Below are 19,944 nucleotides of genomic sequence, written 5' to 3' on the forward strand. Positions count from 1 at the left end.
AGACCACTGGAAAAGCTCTGTGAGGGGGAGCGCCAGAGGGGTCTAGTATCACAAGTGTATAAAATTCTAAGTGAGAGCGAGAAGGTGGGGGTACCTCATATCAAGGCTTGGGAAAGGGAATTAGGGTCACGTTGTGATAAAGATATACTTTTAAAAATCTGGAAGTTGTTACATAAAACAGCAGTAGACAGCAAGAGGACCGAGATAAATTACAAATGCCTGGCAAGGTGGTACGCCACACCAGACAAACTCAAAAAGTTCGATCCAGAGAAATCAGAGGAATGCTGGAGAAAGTGTGGGGTGGTTGGGACGATGGCGCATATTTGGTGGGACTGTGCGATCATCAAAACTTTCTGGAAAAAGATAATGGAATTGATTAAAACTATTATGGGTAAAACTGTGGCAGAAGACCCATGGGTATGTCTGTTTCACGGTACAGAGGAGCCAATTAAGCAATATCAAAACTCCGCAGTTCCTATACTGTTGGATGTGGCCAAGAGACAGATTGCGAAGAACTGGCTTGAACCAGAGAGTCTGAATATTCGAGATTGGCTCTTCTGTATAAACGAGATATACAATATGGAGGGGGACTGGATTCTGAGGAGGGGGAAACCCGGGGTGATAAATGGTCAGGATGGCGGATTTATAAAAACTCGTGGAGCTATTTGGAGGAGGTAGGTGATAAGGTGTGACTGATTTTGAGCAATTATCTGACAACCCAGGTAGAACTGTTGTACTCCAAACCTGCAGAGGGGTGGGGGAGGGGGGGGGGGGGGTTCGAGGGTAGGGAAGGGGGGAATTGGGGTTTTGGTGAGGGAATGTTGTTATTAAAAGTGAGACTGTATCCTCTCTGTTGGAAGAGAGTTATATATGGTGGTAATTTTGTATTGAAAAATTTATATAAATATTAAAAAAAAAAAAAAAAAAAAAAAAAATCATAACTTACCGGAAAAAGATCTTGTGCTTTTGTAAGTAAAGCACTTTGTTGTATCCACAATTCCTGCCCTTACCAAAGGAGTGAGCCCTGACGCGCTTTGAAAATCACCCTCGCAACGATACACAATCCACAGGCTTGTTATCCTGGCTGTTCTTTTTGCTTCTTGCAGGCTTCTCACTGCTTCATCATGCCTATATGAATAAGTGGGATTTAGATCTTAATATCACACTGGAACCAGAACAATAAACACAAATCTTGGACACTACCAGTCCGTGCTTTCAAAAAATTATAAGGTACTTTATTGTTGGTATCTAGTTCCAGCTTGAATTGCATATTACACTCCGAGACATACAGGGACCTGTTTTCGTGGTTGCTTGGAACTGGTTACCTGTATGCATACAGTATGTGTTGGGCTTGTCCAGCTGTTCTATCTTTATGGACTCAAGTCTGCAATATGCTGTAAACGCTGTTCAACATGGCAATTCCAGCAGTCCTTGCTGAAACAATGCTTTATTTAAATCTGGATAGGCTTTCCAAATACTAATTTAGATTGACAACACACATTTTTACAGCGAGTAAGCACATTATAGCAAAAGCCCGCTTGTCTGGCTCCCTCTAATTTAGCGGCATTGAAAAACAAAGTGTGTTGGATCTTAACTAATGAAAAACTAACCGCTAAACCTGCAGACACGATGAGTAAGTTTAATAAAAAAGTGGGATTTGTGGGTTTCAGATTTATTGCTACTCAATTTTGAGCACCTATCAGACATCTGAGATGTGTGTTTTTTTTTTTGTCTGTGACTGAGTTAGCTTGTTTGTGGATTCCAAGGTGCTCCCTCATACCATCATTTCTATTCTTTACCTTTCCCTCTTATCCTTTTTTCACCTTTCCTCCTTTCGATTCTACTGTATATTTTTGCTTGTTTTGCTTAAAGGTATATGAGATTCTCTGGAACATATGCTTAGTATTCACCTTTTTATGGATATCCTTACATCAAATAACTAACTGATGACTTTGTATGATGGATTGTAATGATATGCACATGCAAAGTGTCTTGCTGTGCAGTGTTGTATTTGTTGCCTTTACTGCAATAAAAACGATTGAACTGGAGAACTGCTATGAACCGATCTGAAGTTTCTGTATTTAGTTGTATTTGAAAAAAAAATTTGAACCATTTCAAATGGTCCCCTTTCAAACTTAGTCATTCTTGATTTCATTCAGTCTTGCACTGTTACCAGTTATTTGCAGCAATGAAGTCACATTAACAAGTATCATTTTGTCCTCTGTAGAGTCCTTACTTGCTGTTTAGAACATTACAGCAAGATTGTGACTATATTCAGAAGAAAATTAAAATATCCTGTAGGGTTTTTTGTGGCAATTGTTTTAAGCTGACTATAAAGTATTACATTTATTTTTAAATCCTCCACTTAGGGCTTGCAATTTCTATCAAAATTGATAGCTGACCAGCAAATCTCTGTACAGCAAAAAACAGTCTACAAAGATGGAACTATCGTTGTCCAGGTTTTGCATGATAACCTTGATATTGGAGAGGAGGTGGTAAGAAAAGGTTTTGCTGAGAAATGCAAGCTGCTGAGCTCTCAAAGTAACTCGCGGGAAACACGTGAGGTTGTTGCAAACCATGAACAAAGCCGCTTTTCATGGCCTGTTAAAATTGTAGAAAGACTTCCTATGCGTGAACCAAAGACTTTACCTCTCCTTAACCGAGGTATCTCTGAACAGAAAGCGTCTGATCAGCAGGGAAACAATGGAAAGAACAATTTTCAAGCAGAAAGGTAATCCAAAATGTTCTACTGTTAACATCGCCAGCAGTTTGTATTTGAACAATTTTTTTTATTATTGCTATTTTTTTTGTTTCAGAAATTCTTCTGAATTAAATGGCCTGAAAATTGATCAGAGGTGCTTGGATGAAAATAAACTGCTGAAGGTTGAAAATAAGCAACTGAGGGATGAAAAAGAGAGCTTGATGCAGAAGCTAAGAAAGCTAGAAATACATTTGCAGAAGATGCACCTTGATATGAAGGTACAGTGTACATGGCACACTATTATATTAATATTACGCAGGCTTATTATATTTGGTGACTACTACTACTTGTCTTTATGTATTAATGATGCCTACATATTTGATCATATAACATGACCACACAGATTCATGTTTTTGGTTAGACATTTAAGGTATGAAAGGGCGTAGGATTTTTTTACTTTAATGAAGTCATGCTTGGGCATTTAAGGTTGGCAAGGTATGGTAAGTGGTTAGTGTTTAATATTAGGATAAGGTTAAAGGAAAGCTAACTGTTTAGTCATTTTTTTAAATTTTTTTTTATTTTGTTTTCTTTTAACATTTAACAGTTTTATGTTTGTTTAACCACTTCCTGCCCGGCCTATAGCAGAATAATGGCCGGGCAGTGGTTCAGATATCCTGACTGGGTGTTGTGACATCCAGCAGGACAACATGCCGGCGCTTGCCCGGGATCAGCTCCTTACCACGGGATCAGCTGTGACCAATCACAGTGTGAACCACGACTTTCCTCGTTTTGTGCGGGGGGGGGGGGGAGATATGTATGGGTCTGTGAAGCACAGCCCCATCGGATGTGCCACCAACAATGCCAATCTGTGCCCATCAGTAAAACCTGTCAGTACCTCATCAGTGCCATCTATTAGTGTCCATCAGTGTTGCCTATCAGTGCTACATATCAGTGCCCATCAATTCTACATATCGGTGCCGCCTCAGTGACCATCAGTGAAGGAGAAAACAAAATTTTATAATAGAAACAAAGAAAAACTTTTACAGTGTTACATGGTCTTGAAATTGTCATTCAAAGTGCGACAGCGTTGAAAGCTGAAGATTGTCCTGGGAAGGAAGGTAGGAAAGTGCCTGGTATTGAAGTGGGTAATCTACATACAGTATCTCACAAAAGTGAGTACACCCCTCACATTTTTGTTAATATTTATATATTTTCATGTGCTAACACTGAAGAAGTTACACTTTGCTACAAGGTAAAGTGAGTGTACAGCTGGTATAATGGTGTAAATTTGCTGTCCCCTGAAAATAACTTAACACAAAGCCATTAATGTCTAAACCACTGGCAACAAAAGTGAGTACACCCTTAAGTGAAAATGTCCAAATTGGGCCCAATTAGCCATTTTCCCTCCCCGGTGTCATGTGACTCGTTAGTGTTACAAGGTCTCAGGTGTGAATGGGGAGCAGGTGTGTTAAATTTGGTGTTATCGCTCTTTCTCATACTGGTCACTGGAAGTTCAACATGGCACCTCATGGCAAAGAACTCTCCAAGGATCTGAAAAAAAAATTGTTGCTCTACATAAATATGGCCTAGTCTATAGGAAGATTCAGTGGTTTAAAAGGACAGGTTCCACTCAGAACAGGACTCGCCATAGTGGACCAAAGAAGTTAAGTCCACATGCTAAGCGTCATATCCAGAGGTTGTCTTTGGGAAATAGACGTAAGCATGGTGCCAGCATTGCTGCAGAGGTTGAAGGGGGGGATTTTTTTTTTTATTTAATCGATCGACTAATTTCTATTATAACGCACATACAGATCCAACTACTTTTAGCTGATTTAGCACCGTTGTTATGGCAACGGCCGAAGCCGGACATGGCTAGGACGTCACACGTCATTAACTCAGCCTCACCGTGCCCATAATCGCAGCCTTACCATGCCCATAATCGCAGCCTTACCATGTACATAATCGCAGCCTCACTGTGCCCATAATCGCAGCCTCACTGTGCCCATAATCGCAGCCTCACTGTGCCCATAATCGCAGCCTCACTGTGCCCATAATCGCAGCCTCACTGTGCCCATAATGGCAGCCTCGCCGTGCCCATAATGGCAGCCTCGCCGTGCCCATAATCGCAGCCTCACTGCAGTCAGTGCCTGTGCCTGGATTACAGTACCTCAAATAGCCACTCGTTACAACCAAGGTATGCAGAATACCATTTCTGAACACAGAACAGATCGAACCTTGAAGCAGATGGTCTACAGCAGCATAAGCCCAAGCCGAGTGCCACTTCTGTCAGTTAAGAACAGGAAACTGAGGCTACAATGCACACAGACTCACTAAAATTGGACAATAGAAGATTGGAAAACAATTTAGTTTGGGTACAGTGTTACATGGCTGTGAAATTGTCATTCAAAGTGCGACAGCGCTGAAAGCTGAAGATTGTCCTGGGAAGGAAGGTAGGGAAGTGCCTGGTATTGAAGTGGTTAATTTACATACAGTATCTCACAAAAGTGAGTACACCCCTCACATTTTTATAAATATTTAATTATATCTTTTTGTGTGTTAACACTGAAGAAGTTATACTTGTGTGTTAACACTGAAGAAGATTGAACCTTGAAGCAGGTGGTCTACAGCAGCATAAGCCCACGCTGGGTGCCACTTCTGTCAGCTAAGAACAGGAAACTGGGGCTACAGTGCACACAGACTCACTAAAATTGGACAATAGAAGATCGGAAAAACGTTGCCTGGTAAGATGAGTCTCGATTTCAGCTGCGAAATTCAGATAGTAGGATCAGAATTTGGTGTAAACAACATAAAAGCATGAATCATCCTTTGTAGCAACGGTTCAGGCTGGTGATGGTTGTTTAATTGTGTGGGGGATATTTTTTTTGGTACTTTGGGCCCCTTAGCTCTAATTCAGCGTTGTTTAAATGCCAGGGCCTACCTGAATATTGTTGCTGATCATGTCCACCCCTATGACTACCGTGTACCCATCTTCTGATTTTAAAAAAAGGCAAAAAGAGGAGAGAGAAGTGCCAAGCCAATCCTTTAAGCAGCCTAGGAATTTATTCAGTATAATGGTGAAAAATAACACTAAATACTTGTGTGAACAGTGTTGGAGCACTTGCAGAGTGCTAGAGCGGCTGGAAGCTTCCACGTGCAGTGTCACAGGAGAACCGCCGGGAGGTCTCTATTAAGGGATCCATGAGAACCGTGTGTTAGCCGCAGCTGGAGCCTCGAGGAGACACCGGCTGTGTGTCTCTAGATGGGAGTGTGTCTCTAAACTTGGGAGCCGCCCACACTCTGGCCAATCGGAACCCATTTCGAAGGCTTGGCCACGCCTTCTTCATAAGCGATGATGATGAAGGCGTGGCCGTGCCTTCAAAACACGTTCTGATTGGCCAGACAGCATGTGGGCGGCTCCTCAGTTTGATGGCTTTGGACCACCCCCATCTAGAAACACACAGCCGGCGTTTCCCCGAGGCTCCAGCTGCAGCTAACACACGGCGCTCGTGGATCCCTCAATAGAGACCTCCCCGCGGTTCTCCTGTGACACTGCATGTGGACGTTCCCACGCGCTCTAGCACTCTGCAAGTGCTCGAACATTGTTCACGCAAGTTTTTAGTGTTATTTTTCGACTATATACTGAATAAATTCCTAGGCTGCTTAAAGGATTGGCTTGGCACTTCTCTCTCCCCATTTTGCCTTTATTTTTTTCAGTGATCGGGTTTCCCAGCCTGCGCCTGAAGCAGCCTCGCTCCCTTTGCAGCCTCTATAAAGAGACTTATTTTATAGACTGTAATTTTTAGGGGTTCGTCCCCCAGATTTTTTAATTCATTCACCATTTACATAATAGCACCTTCATATATCAGCGTGCAGACGCATGCCTTTTCATTTAAATGTTAAAACTTTAATCTTTATCATCAGATGGTTTAGTGCTAAACATTATACCAATACTGTTTGTGTTTCCTCCTACCCATCTTCTGATGGCTACTTCAAGCAGGATAATGCAGCATGTCACAAAGCTCAAATCATCTCAAACTGGTTTCTTGAACATGACAATGAGTTCACTGTTCTCCATTGGCCTCTACAGTCATCAGTCCTCAGATCTCATATTTGGACTAAAATGCAAAAATAAAAAAAAAAGTCGTTTGAAAAAATGACAAAAAAAAAGAATATATGCCTTTAAGACATATGGGCGGAGCTGACGTCATGACGTTACTTCCACCCTCCTATGGTATGGAGACGGGTGGCGGCCATCTTAGCCTCACTCGTCTCCTTATCTCAGCAGTGAGAGGTCCCGAGAGAACCCGCCACAGAGACCACCATTATCGTACACAGAACCGGCTCCTGTAAAGATGGATACCTCGGTTGTGGCAGCAGCTGCTGCCGTCACCGAGATATCCATCTTCAAAGTGCCGACGTATACAGTCCCTGACAAAAGTCTTGTCGCTTGTGTACAAATTGACCTGAAGTGCCGCTAAAATATATTCCTAATCAAGATTTTGTTACAAGAAATGGGTAATTTTAATCCCAACAGCTTTTGTAATAATGTTTCAGTGCAAAACGAAACTGACAAAAAGTATTCTAATATTCACAGCTTGGTAAAGCCCATTGAGTCAATTTTTGCCAAGACATAAGTTTTGTCGCCTTGTTATATGAGCTTCACCTGTGACTAATAATGGATCAATTAGGTCTCAGGTGTGTATAAAAAGAACACCAGTACACTAGACCTTCTCAACTGCAACTAGACCTCTGCAAACATGCCTAAGATTCACCCGGAGACTAAAGTGTTGATTATCAAGAGGCTGAAGACCAGATCCACTGCTGATGTGGTAGACACCTTCAATGTGTCTCAGCGTCAAGTTCAGAGGATAAAAAAAAGATTTGAAGAGACTGGAGACGTTTTGGACAAGGCCAGGTCAGGCCGACCCTGCAAGACAACTGCTCGAGAGGACCGTTTGTTGGCTCGAAAATCCAAGGCCAGCCCGTTTTCCACTGCAGCAGAGCTCCACGAGACCTGGTCACCTGAAGTCCCTGTGTCAACCAGAACAGTTTGTCGGATTCTGCCTCGAAATGGCCTCCATGGTCGAATCAGTGCCCATAAGCCAGCACTAAACAAAAGACAATTGAAAAACCGTGTGGCATTTGCCAAGGGCCACAGCCTGCTAAAAGGATGGACTCTGGAAAAGTGGCAGAAGGTTTATTTTTCAGATGAATCTTCTGTTGAATTACACCACAGTCGCCGCAAATATTGCAGGAGACCTACTGGAACCCACATGGAGCCGAGATTTACCCAGAAAACAGTGAAGTTTGGTGGAGGCAAAATCATTGTCTGGGGTTACATCCAGTATGGGGGTGTGCGAAGGATCTGCAGGGTGGAAGGCAACATCAATAGTCTAAAATACCAAGAAATCTTAGCTACCTCTTATATTCCCAACCATAAAAAAAGGCCAAATTTTGCAGCAGGATGGTGCTCCATCGCATACTTCCATCTCCACATCAAAGTTCCTTAAGGCAAAGAAGATCAAGATGCTCCAGGACTGGCCAGCCCAGTCACCAGACATGAACATCATTGAGCATATGTGGTGTAGGATGAAAGACGAAACCAAAGAATATTGATGAACTCTGGGAGGGATGCAAGACTGTTTTCTTTGCTATTCCTGATGACTTCATCAATAAATTGTATGAATCCTTGCCAAACCGCATGGATGCTGTCCTTCAAGCTCATGGAAGTCATACAAGATATTCAATTTGGATCTCACAGCACCACTACTTAATTTGCTGACATATTTTTGGATTTTCAGTAAAGTTGTTCAATTTCTGTATAGGCGACAAAACTTTTGTCTTGGCAAAATCTGACCTGTCTGTCTTGATTAAATGATAAATCTTTTTTCAGTGAAACTAATTTATTAAACATCATTTGGGAGGGCTTTAGCTTTTCATATAAGCTATTTCTAAAACCAATTGATTAATTAAAAGTCAGGTTAATAGCAGGAGTTTCTACAAAATAGAGAAGCGACAAGACTTTTGTCAGGGACTGTATGTACTGGAGCCGGTCGGTAAGTGGTTAAAATGATTGCTTTTACAGTGATCATGGCTGTGTAAGCAATCCTAGTGTGTGTAATAAAAATAAATAAATAATAAATGCAAATTATCCCCCTCAGAACAGTACAGTGTCACTATAGTCTGGTAACAGAATAAACACCAGTCCTAGCATCCTTGACGACTGCCACACCAGTCCTAGCGTCCCTGATGACGCCACACCAGTCCCAGCCTCCCTGATGACGCCACACCAGTCCCAGCCTCCCTGATGACCGCCACACCAGTCCCAGCCTCCCTGATGACCGCCACACCAGTCCCAGCCTCCCTGATGACCGCCACACCAGTCCCAGCCTCCCTGATGACCGCCACACCAGTCCCAGCCTCCCTGATGACCGCCACACCAGTCCCAGCCTCCCTGATGACCGCCACACCAGTCCCAGCCTCCCTGATGACCGCCACACCAGTCCCAGCCTCCCTGATGACCGCCACACCAGTCCCAGCCTCCCTGATGACCGCCACACCAGTCCCAGCCTCCCCGATGACCGCCACACTAGTCCCAGCCTCCCCGATGACCGCCACACTAGTCCCAGCCTCCCCGATGACCGCCACACCAGTCCCAGCCTCCCCGATGACCGCCACACCAGTCCCAGCCTCCCTGATGACCGCCACACCAGTCCCAGCCTCCCTGATGACCGCCACACCTGTCCCAGCCTCCCTGATGACCGCCACACCTGTCCCAGCCTCCCTGATGACCGCCACACCAGTCCCAGCCTCCCTGATGACCGCCACACCAGTCCCAGCCTCCCTGATGACCGCCACACCAGTCCCAGCCTCCCTGATGACCGCCACACCAGTCCCAGCCTCCCTGATGACCGCCACACCAGTCCCAGCCTCCCTGATGACCGCCACACCAGTCCCAGCCTCCCTGATGACCGCCACACCAGTCCCAGCCTCCCTGATGACCGCCACACCAGTCCCAGCCTCCCTGATGACCGCCACACCAGTCCCAGCCTCCCTGATGACCGCCACACCAGTCCCAGCCTCCCTGATGACCGCCACACCAGTCCCAGCCTCCCTGATGACCGCCACACCAGTCCCAGCCTCCCTGATGACCGCCACACCAGTCCCAGCCTCCCTGATGACCGCCACACCAGTCCCAGCCTCCCTGATGACCGCCACACAAGTCCCAGCCTCCCTGATGACCGCCACACCAGTCATCGTGTTACCATAAGAACTTGCTCTCTGAAGAGCCATCTCTGTTCAGATCACTCTTAAGAGAGCATTTTTGAGATAGTGAGAAGACCGCATATTCCCTCCTCATCGTACCTCTTTTCACTTGAATGTGTCCCAAATGGTGAGCCTACAGGGGGTATAATAGCTGCCACAGCTGCAAAGCATTGCAGCTGCAGCATGTGTACGCCTCTGGCTGTTGCCTTTTGCAGCTAAATGGGGTCATGGTTGAGGGGTGGTAAAACTGCAGCTCAACTGCGGTGGTTAAAAATCAAAAATTCTTATCTGAATGCCCAGTTTGGTAGCCATGATGGTGCCACATCCCGATAACTAGTGTGGCATTGGGACTCTATGCTACCTGGAATATTGCTGGTTTACACCAGATTTTGGAGAGAAAGGCACGCTGATTGCACAGCTGTGTGCTGGGCTATTTAGTAGTGACCTGGCTATGGCTCAGGGCCCCACCCGACAGACAGGAAGTCTGTGCATGGGAGTCAGGTGGACTCTCATTCCTCTGCGGAAGTCAGACTGCATGGGTGCAGGCAGAGCATGCATGTCTGCAGGAGGCAGATGTACTTTGTGACAGAGCAGCAAGGCACTGATCAGGCGTAAGCTAAGAGAGCTTAACTCAAGGAAACCCTTTTGTTCTAAGGAGCAGACCTAAGGCCTAGGCTACAGGCCTGAAGCAGCCGTGTGGCAATAACGTAAGCCAGGAAGCTGTAAGAGAGAGTGTCACCAGAGGTACAGTGTGGGTACCAAACAGGGACACAGTTACAGGGTCAAGAGGACCAAGGTCAACGCTTGAACAGCAGTGCTGACCAGAGAGCCAGGTGGCTCCGTATTTTCCATTTATTTCATTATTGCTTTGTGGAAGAAACCCCTGCGTGGGAATCCTGGATGGACTGTTTTTCTTTTACTTCAATAAACATGGGCCAAAAAAAGCCCTTAAACTGCATATCTGGCATAGACTCACCTCACTGGTAAGCTCTACACTGAAGCTAAATAACCCCCAATACCACACTAGATACAGAAAGGAGGTTTATGAAAGGGACTTTTGGAAAGGCACCACTATGACAAATATATAAAAATACAAATATAATTTTATTAAATACAATCTTAAGACACCAATAAAATAGATGCAACAGTAAATGCAAAATTTGCAGAAGATGATAGGACTTTCTTCATACAAGGAAAAGCTCTAGATCCCAAAAAATCATGGGTACCCCTATGCGTTTTGACTTCTTTTTTGGTTCTCAAGAGCAGTGTTTCTCAAGGCGCCCCAACAGATCATGTTTTCAGGCTTCCCATTAATTTGCACAGGTGATTTGATCAGTTTCACTGCCTTAGTAATTACCACAGCTGTTGCATCTGAAGGATATCCTGAAAACATGACCTGTTGGGGTACCTTGAGGACTGGAGTTGAGAAACACTGCTCAAGAGCAACAAATTGAACAACAGTCTAAAAATATAAACAGTGATAAATGTCATAAACACATATGCGGATAAAAACATGTTTATAGAAAAATGTATCAAGTAGGGCAACTTACTACATATGGCAGAGAACACATTTAAGCAAGAGGTCCAGGATCCCACCAATGCCTCAAAAATGAGAAAACAATTCAAAGGAACTTAAACCTTATGAATATTAAGGGTTCAATTCACAAATGGGGTAGAGTTGTATAAACTGGAAGTACTGTGCATCCAATATATATGGGCACAAACATAGCAGAAAAAGCTGAAAATACTTAATTACACATTTGTGTGCCTGTAGTCACATGGATAATGGAAATTACCACCATTGTTTAGTATAGAGTAGGGAGATAAATCAAGAGAACGTGGCTGTGGGGGAAACTCCTCACAACCTCCCTGGTAAAGTTGTTGATGCTTATCCCAGATATAGTATTGTATTGTATCAACTTGTATAGTAGTCAAAAGATACTCCAAGTAATTTCTATAGTACCTATCTGAATAACCTCAAATAGGGGCAAATGAGTATCAAAACATATAAGCTTAAATCCTCTGGAGTAGCAAATAATGAATGAATGGCTTACCAAAGAGTAGAAAACAGTCTCCTGGACTAAGCGTAGTGAAAGGGTTCAGCAATCTGTCTCTAACTGACCAGAACACCTTAATAAGGCATGGTGAAAAGGGAGGAGTGGTGTCATGTAGACGTCACCCCACCCAGTTGCATGCCGTATAAACAAGGTGGTTAACAGCATAATTGGACTAATTTGACACTTGAAGCAGGAACAAATCCTGCTAGTGTCCGCATGTGACTTGCATTAGAGCCACCATGGTGTCCTCCACCTCACGCCGTGAAAGTAGTGTGATTTCCGCTCGGCGGTTGCAGTAGAGCCCTCATTTCCAGTGGGGACGAATCCGCGGTCAGTGCATCAAAGGATGTAGAGGTGCCAGCACATGATGAGGAGAAATCCACCATTCCAGAAGAGTCTGTACGGGGCCAATTTCAAGCGATGACTAATATGAAAACATAAATGAAATATGAATTATACCTAATGAACACAGAGAGGGGGAAGGTGAAGGGGGAGGTGAAAAAAGGGCGTTTGCAAACCCAGCTAGTACCCCATCAAACTGCTAATATCAAGTTTTAACCAATTATTTGCCAACTTGGCCATTTGCTATGTCCAGACTTATCATTATGAGATTAGATTAAAAAAAGTGTTTATTGCAAACCCAGCTATTACCACATCAAACTACCAACATTCAATTATTTGGTATTATATTACCGAAAAATAAGCCTAACTGGCGAAACGAAAGAAGAGAAAATGTCTCAATGCACACAACAGGACCAATCAAAGCCCAATAATAATCTATAATAATCTATTTACATAGGATGTTCTGTTCTACCAGAGCTAAAGCCTTGAAGACAGGGGCGATAGCTGAGAACTTTGAGTCCCGGAGGGCTATTGGCTTTGAGTCCAAAAATCCAACGGAATTCCCTCTGAAGGACCCGCCTGTTCCAGTCATATAGTTGTATAGTAAGGTTGAAAAAAGTCCATCAAGTCCAACCTGTGTGTGTGTGTGTGTGCTTTTATGTCAATATTACATTGTATATCCCTGTATGTTGTGGTCGTTTTAGGTGCCTATCTAATAGTTTATTGAAATTATGCTCCCTGCTGAAACCACTGCTTGTAGAAGAGAATTCCACATTCTTACCACAAAGAACCTATGCTGTTTCTGATTAAATCGCTTTTCCTCTAATTCTAGTTAATGGCCGCGAGTCTTTGTAAATGCCCTTTCGTAGAAAAGTTTTATCCCTATTGTGGGATCACCAGTACGGTATTTGTACATTGAAATCATATCCCCTCTCAAGCGTCTCTTCTCCAGAGAGAATAAGTTTAGTGCTTGTAATCTTTCCTCATAACTAAGATCCTCCAGTCCCTTTACTACTACTTTGTTGCCCTTCTCCATTTCCAGCACATCCTTCCTGTGGACTGGAGCCCAGAACTGGATGGCATACTGCAGGTGAGTCCAGACCATAGTCTTTTAGAGTGGGAGAATTATTGTTTTATCTCTGAAGTTAATTCCCTTTTTAATGCATGCCAATATTTTTTTGGCTTTGCTTGCAGCAGCTTGGCCTTGCATGCCCTTGCTGAGACTGTCATCTACTATGACCCCCAGGTCCTTTTCAATTCTAGATTCCCCCAGAGGTTCTCCCCCTAGTGAGTAGATTGCATTCATGTTTTTGCCACCTAAATGCATTATTTTACATTTTTCTACATTCAACCTTTATTTGCCATGTAGTTGCCCACCCCATTAATTTGTTCAGATCTTCTTGCAAGGTTTCCACATCCTGCAGAGAAGCTATTGCCTTCCTTTGCTTAGTATTGTCTGCAAATACTAAGCTTGCACTGTTGATCCCATCTTTCAGGTCATTTATGAATAAATTAAATAAGATTGGTCCCAGGACAGAACCCTGAAGGACCCCACTTTTCCACATTGGACCATTCCTAGTACTCCCCATTTATCACTACCCTCTGAAATCGCCCTTGTAGCAAGTTTTCAATCCAGGTACTGACCCTTTGGTCCATGCCGATGTTTGTGGGGAACTGTATCAAATGCCTTTGCAAAATCCAGATACACTACGTCTATGGGCCTTTCTTCATCTAGAGGTCAAGCTCACATCCTCATAGAGGGTTAATAGATTTGTTTGGCAAGAAAGATTTTTATGAATCCATGCTGATTACTGCTAATGATACCGTTTTCATTACTAAAATCTTGTATATAGTCCCTTATCATCCCTTCCTAGAGCTTGCATACTATTGATGTTAAGCTAACTGGTCTGTAGTTCCCAGGGATATATCTTGGTTCTTTTTTAAAGATTGGTGCTACATTGGCTTTTCTCCAATCAACCCTTTTGGGATGCCCTGGCTAATACCCTTATTTAATATGCTCCTAAAGCACACTCATTTTTCCTCCATGTTTTGTTCCTAAGATTTTATCCCATTAAGTATCTTCTTACAAGGAGCCTAGTTTCTGGAAGTTGGCTCTTTTGAAATTCAGCGTTTTTGTATTCCTCTTTATGTTTCCAATTTGTGTGATTTATGCTGAAACTAATTGACCTGTGATCGCTGTTTCCTAAGTTGCCTCGTATTTCTACATCCGCGATCAAGTCTGTATTGTTAGTAATTGATAGGTCTAGTAATGCATTGCTTCTTGTTGGTGCATTTACCATCTTACCCATGAAATTGTCCTGTAAGACATTTAGGAAATGGCGAGCCTTAGATGAATGCATGGTTCCTTCCGCCCAGTCTGTCTGGATAATTAAAATTCCGAATTATAATGACACTTCCCATCCTTGTCGCCATTCCAAACTCCAATCCGTCTCCCCCTCCTCCCTCAGGTTAGGGAGCCTATAGCATACTCCTAGTATTACTTTCTCCTTGGTTTCCTCCCTTTGTAACTCTACCCATAAGGATTCCACCTCTTCCCTTGTTCTATTAGTGATTTCATCCCGCTCAATCACATGTATATTATTTTTGATATGCAGGCATACCCCTCCCCCTTTTTTACCCTCCCTGTCCCTGCGATATAGAGAATACCCTCAAATGGTTGCCAGCCAATCATGAGAGCTATTGAACCAGGTCTGTGAAATTCCCACAAAATCTAATTCCTCCTCATACAGTAGCAGCTCTAGTTCTCCCATCTTGTCCGCCAGATTCCTGGCATTACTTAACATGCCTCGTACTTTTAAAAGTCTGGACTGAAGTTGCAAATAGGACTTACCGTATTTCCCATGGGTTTAGTTGTTTTAGTCAACCTAACATTAATGCCCCCAATACTACCCACTGAAATACGTTCCACACTGGCTATCTGTGTCTGGACCCCCCATCACCTAGTTTAACTTTTCGGCCATCTTCACTCCCAGCAGATCTGCACCTTCCTCATTAAGGTACAGTCCCTCCCTTCTATAAAGCTGGTAACCGACTGAAAAGTCGGCTCAGTTCTCCAGGAACCCAAACCCCTCCTTTCTACACCAGCTCCTCAGACTGTTTTACTGCCCTAATCTCCTGCTGCCTTTCTGATGTAGCTCAAAGTAACGGTAGTATTTCTGAAAATACTACCTTGGAGGTCTTTAGCTCCTAAATCCCTAAAATTGTTTTTTAGGACACTCCATCTTCCTCTGACTTTGGTCTTCCCCAGCCATCCCCCCCCCAAGTAATATGTGCACCAGATCCGTGATGTTTGGATCCAAGCATTCCAAAACCCAAAATTTGAGCTCGGGGACATGGTAGTCACGTGTGTTAACCACATGACTACCGATGGGGTAATAAGTATTCCCAATTTCCGCAGCATGGGTATGAGCGTATATTCTCCTCCAAAACTTGCGAATGGTCAGGCTAATATAAAAAGCGCCACAAGGGCAGGTCATGATGTATATGACTCCAGTGGTTTTGTAATCCACATGCCTTTTGGGGTGAAATATGTGTCCATTCAGGAGGAGAGGTGGGGGACACCATGGTGGCTCTATTGCATGCTTAATGCGGACACTAGCAGGATTTGTTCCTGCTTTGAGTGCTGCATTAGTCCAATTAGGCTTTTTATCACCTTGTTTGTGCGGCATGCACCACTCCTCCCTTTTCACCATGCCTTATTAAGGTGTTCTAGTCAGAGACAGATTGCTGAACCCTTCACTATGCTTGTAGATGAGGAGACTGTTTTCTACTCCTTGGTAGGCCATTCAATTATTTTTTATTTGCTACTCCAGTGGATTTATGCTTATAGGTTTTGATACTCTTTTGCCCTTATTTTGGGTTGTTCGTATACAGTGCTGTGAAAAATCATTTGCCCCTTCCTGATTTCTTATATTTCTCACACTTAAATGATTCAGATCATCAAATACATTTTTATATTACATAAAAATAACCCGAGTAAATCCAAGATGCAGTTTTTAAATTATTTCATTTATTAGGGGATAAAAGTTTTTCAAACCTGCCTTGCCCTATGTGAAAAAGTAATTGCCCCCTCCCATGCTGAATCATGAATGAACTGTGATTAACCGCCATTTTTTGGAAAGCTGTTAAATTTCACTTCCCTCACCCAGGCCTGATTACTGCCAGACCTGTTGAATCAAGAAATCAGATAAATAGAAGCTGTCTGACAAAGTGACGCATGCTAACAGATCAAAAAAAGCCACACATGCCACAATCTAAAAAAAATTCAAGAACAGATTAGAAACATACATGTATTGGTCTAGGAAGGGTTTCAATGACATTTCTAAGGCTTTGGAACGCCATTATCCATGAATGGAGATAACCTAGAACAGTGGTGAACATTCATAGGAGAGGCCGTCCTACAAAAATTGAAGACCAGGACGACGACTCATCCAGAAGGTCATAAAAGAACCCAGAACAACATCTAAAGAGCTGCAGGCCTCACTTGTCTCAGGTAAGATCAGTGTTCACGATTCAACAATAAGAAAGAGACTGGGCAAAAATGGCATCCATGGCAGAGTTCCAAGGCCAAAGTCACTGCTGATCAAAAAGAACACACCAAGGCTCATCTCACATTTACCAAAAAACATCTTGATTATCCCCAAGACTTTTAGGCAAATATTCTGTGGACTGATGAGACAAAAATGTAACTTTCTTTTTCATACATCATGGGACACAGAATCAGGCTAATATTCATTACCTCCTGGGTTATACTCCATCTCCAGGTGAATGGACACTGGTAGACCAAAGGTCTTCAGACAGGAAGTGATCCCTTATATAACCCCAACCACACAGGAAGCACTTCAGTTTTTTTTACCAGTGTCTGCAAGGTGGATGGCACGGTTTGTTTGAGCTCTCGGAGCTCCAGGTCTCTAGTCCCACAAACTGTTCTTAAATGAATCAAGGGATTGACCGATCGGTTCCATTTGACACAGGCTTTATATGCTTAGATAAATTGTATCCGAGCCTCGCAAAGAAGACTCAAGATCCTGCAAGGTTTTGCCTGTAATGTGGCCTCTGAGCACTGGACCCGGCGAAGTGGAATTCTAGACACCACAGCGCTGAGGCATTCCAGCAGGGTGCTGTACAGGTCCAAGGGAGTGCACCCGAAACATGAAAAGGGTACCCAGTCCTTGAAGGTCCTCAAGTGACAGCAACCTGCCGTGAAGGGTGAAGATTGGGCTCTTAGTTTCTAAGCTGCCCTGTGCCTGGATGGGTAAGTGAAACCCCTCTACTTATTATTGTGGGGTGTCCCAGTGATTGTAACAATCAGTCAAGCTAGCTAGAGGCTGGACACCTGTGTGCGGTGACCAGACGGAGTTTTGGGCTAGCTGTGGGGGTTTGCAAAGTGTACCTTTTTTGCTTGTCTGGCTGTTTTTTACCTGTATGATGGTGCATTACAATGCGCCATTTTGCCTTGGTTCACCAGGGCGCACTTGCGTTCGCAAGAGTGCCGATATACTCAGCACTTGTTTGGCGGCCATGGCGCATGCGGCTTAGCCGCACATGTGCGGTAGCCTTTTGTCTGGGTGCACGAGGTTTTGCGCCATACGCGAATACAGCCACGCCCGTTCGCCGGGTCCATGTGCGTGCGCACGTACAGAACGTTGCGGCGCACAAGTATGCAGTGCTTCTTGAAGGCGACTGGGACACAGAGCAGGCTCTGAACAGACACTTGCAACGGTCCATTTTTTCCTTACCCGGGTCACGTGAGTCACAAAATGTCGCTTAGCAGGATTGTTACATAGGGGCTTGGCGAGCCCTATTAAAGGGTCTCCCTTCTGAGGTGTGTTTAATACTACACCCAAATACTCTTTTTGTGGCTGGTAAATGTCTTCAAAAAAGAGGAGTGGGACTAATACTACAAGGAAGGGCACATCGATGTCGTCGGTAGTTCCTGATGAACCTAATTGTACCTCTAGTATTGTATCCCCTGAAAGACCAGAGGCTTCCAGGCAATCTGAGCCGCTGCGCCTATCTGGTATTGTGCCTATAGTCAATGCTGCTTCACCCTTTATCACTAAGGATGAACTGTCCTCGGCCCTAGCCGGGTTAGAGCACAGGATTGCTGGCACGATTGCCTCTATCCCGCAGGGTAGCAGGAAGCGTGATAAATCCCCCTCCCCGGAGCCTCCAAGTCTGGAGCAGGAATGGGTTGAGGATGGGGAAGAGCTTAAAGCTCAGGATTCTGTGGAGGGCCCGGCAGAAGATATCCAGTTGATGTCTGCCTCTCAGTCGCAGAGGCTTTTGATCTTGACTCTGACCGAAATGGTTTGTTTTGCCTTTAAAGTTGCCTCTTGCAGAGATGACTGAGCCCCCCTGGTCCTCTTTGGGACCCCTGAGGCCTCTTCAGGCCACACTTGCTTTCCTCCTACACCCCCTGTTGGAACAGTCGCTGTATGCTGATTGGGAACTTCCTGACAGGATTTTTGTTCCTCCTAAGAGGTTTTCCCTTTTATATCTCATGGATGAAAAGTCTGTTAAAAAATGGAGCATGCCAGCAGTAGATGCAGCAGTCTCTTCCTTAAACAAGAACTTAACTTGTCCGGTAGATAACGCACAGGGCTTGAAAGACCCTGTTGACAAGAAACTGGAGTCATTATTAAAGGCTTCCTTTTCTTTGGCCAGTTCAGCTATCCAGCCATCTGTTGCAGCAATTAGTATCTGCCAGTCCATAAAGGATCAGGTCAAACGCCTGATAGGCCTAACCAGGAGGATGATCTGCCTGAAAGTAAGACCGCATGATGCTTGACAAAGGAGTGCTGCTATGTTTACCATCCATAGCGTGAATACTCCGAAACGCGTCACACATTGGTGACGTCACGGCTCCGTGCCACACTTTGCTGTGCTTGCCAAGCCTCATTCTGGTTCCCCTCTCACGGCCGTGTCATCTCCACATCTTGGATACCAGGCAGGACGAACGTATATCACGGCACAGCCTGTGACAGGACCCCGCATCCTTTTTTCCCCTTCTCCCGGAACCCACACCTGGCCGCATGCTCGCATCAGTCACCTCATCAATTTTATGAGGTCAAGGGGAAACCCCTGTGCCCCACCACCTCACACCATCCTCATTGGATTTGATGTGTTGCCAGCCGTTTATGGACTTGCTGAGGCTTGCAGTCCCCCTCCTCTCTTCCCATCCAGAGACATGCTTGAACGCAGATGTGCAGTCTTCCATGTGAGTGGATATTGTTTTTTATAATAAATGCTATATTGATACATATTCAGAGGCGCCCCTTTCCTTGTTTCTTCTCAGCCTTTTTTCAGACCTTGCTTCTGGTCCCATCGTTGGCAGCCCTGACAGACCCGTCTACATATATATATTTTCTTATATATTTATCTTTGCCCCCCTGGGCTATCAAGGAACATTCTGTAGAGGTATTGTTGCATTGCGCCTGTTTTACTTGTTAAAGGCTTCCATTGCCAATTGGGTCTGTCAAGTGATCATTCAGGCCTATAGTCTGAAACATAAAGCTCCTCCCTTTAGGGTGAGAGCTCATTCTACCAGGGGTGTAG

At 44.2% G+C, this 19,944-nt stretch overlaps 1 protein-coding gene across 1 annotated transcript in view; it reads left to right on the forward strand.

The window, feature by feature from the left end:
- Window positions 1-19,944, forward strand: part of STK31 (serine/threonine kinase 31) — a 462,200-nt gene that overhangs the window by 175,784 nt on the left and 266,472 nt on the right. The window contains exons 6-7 of the mRNA XM_073630106.1: window positions 2,370-2,731; window positions 2,817-2,979. Of these exons, the coding sequence (XP_073486207.1) occupies window positions 2,370-2,731; window positions 2,817-2,979 (525 nt within the window). The remainder of the gene's footprint in view (window positions 1-2,369; window positions 2,732-2,816; window positions 2,980-19,944) is intronic.

Source organism: Aquarana catesbeiana, linkage group LG05, assembly GCF_042186555.1.
Source record: "Aquarana catesbeiana isolate 2022-GZ linkage group LG05, ASM4218655v1, whole genome shotgun sequence".
Lineage (NCBI taxonomy): Eukaryota > Metazoa > Chordata > Amphibia > Anura > Ranidae > Aquarana > Aquarana catesbeiana.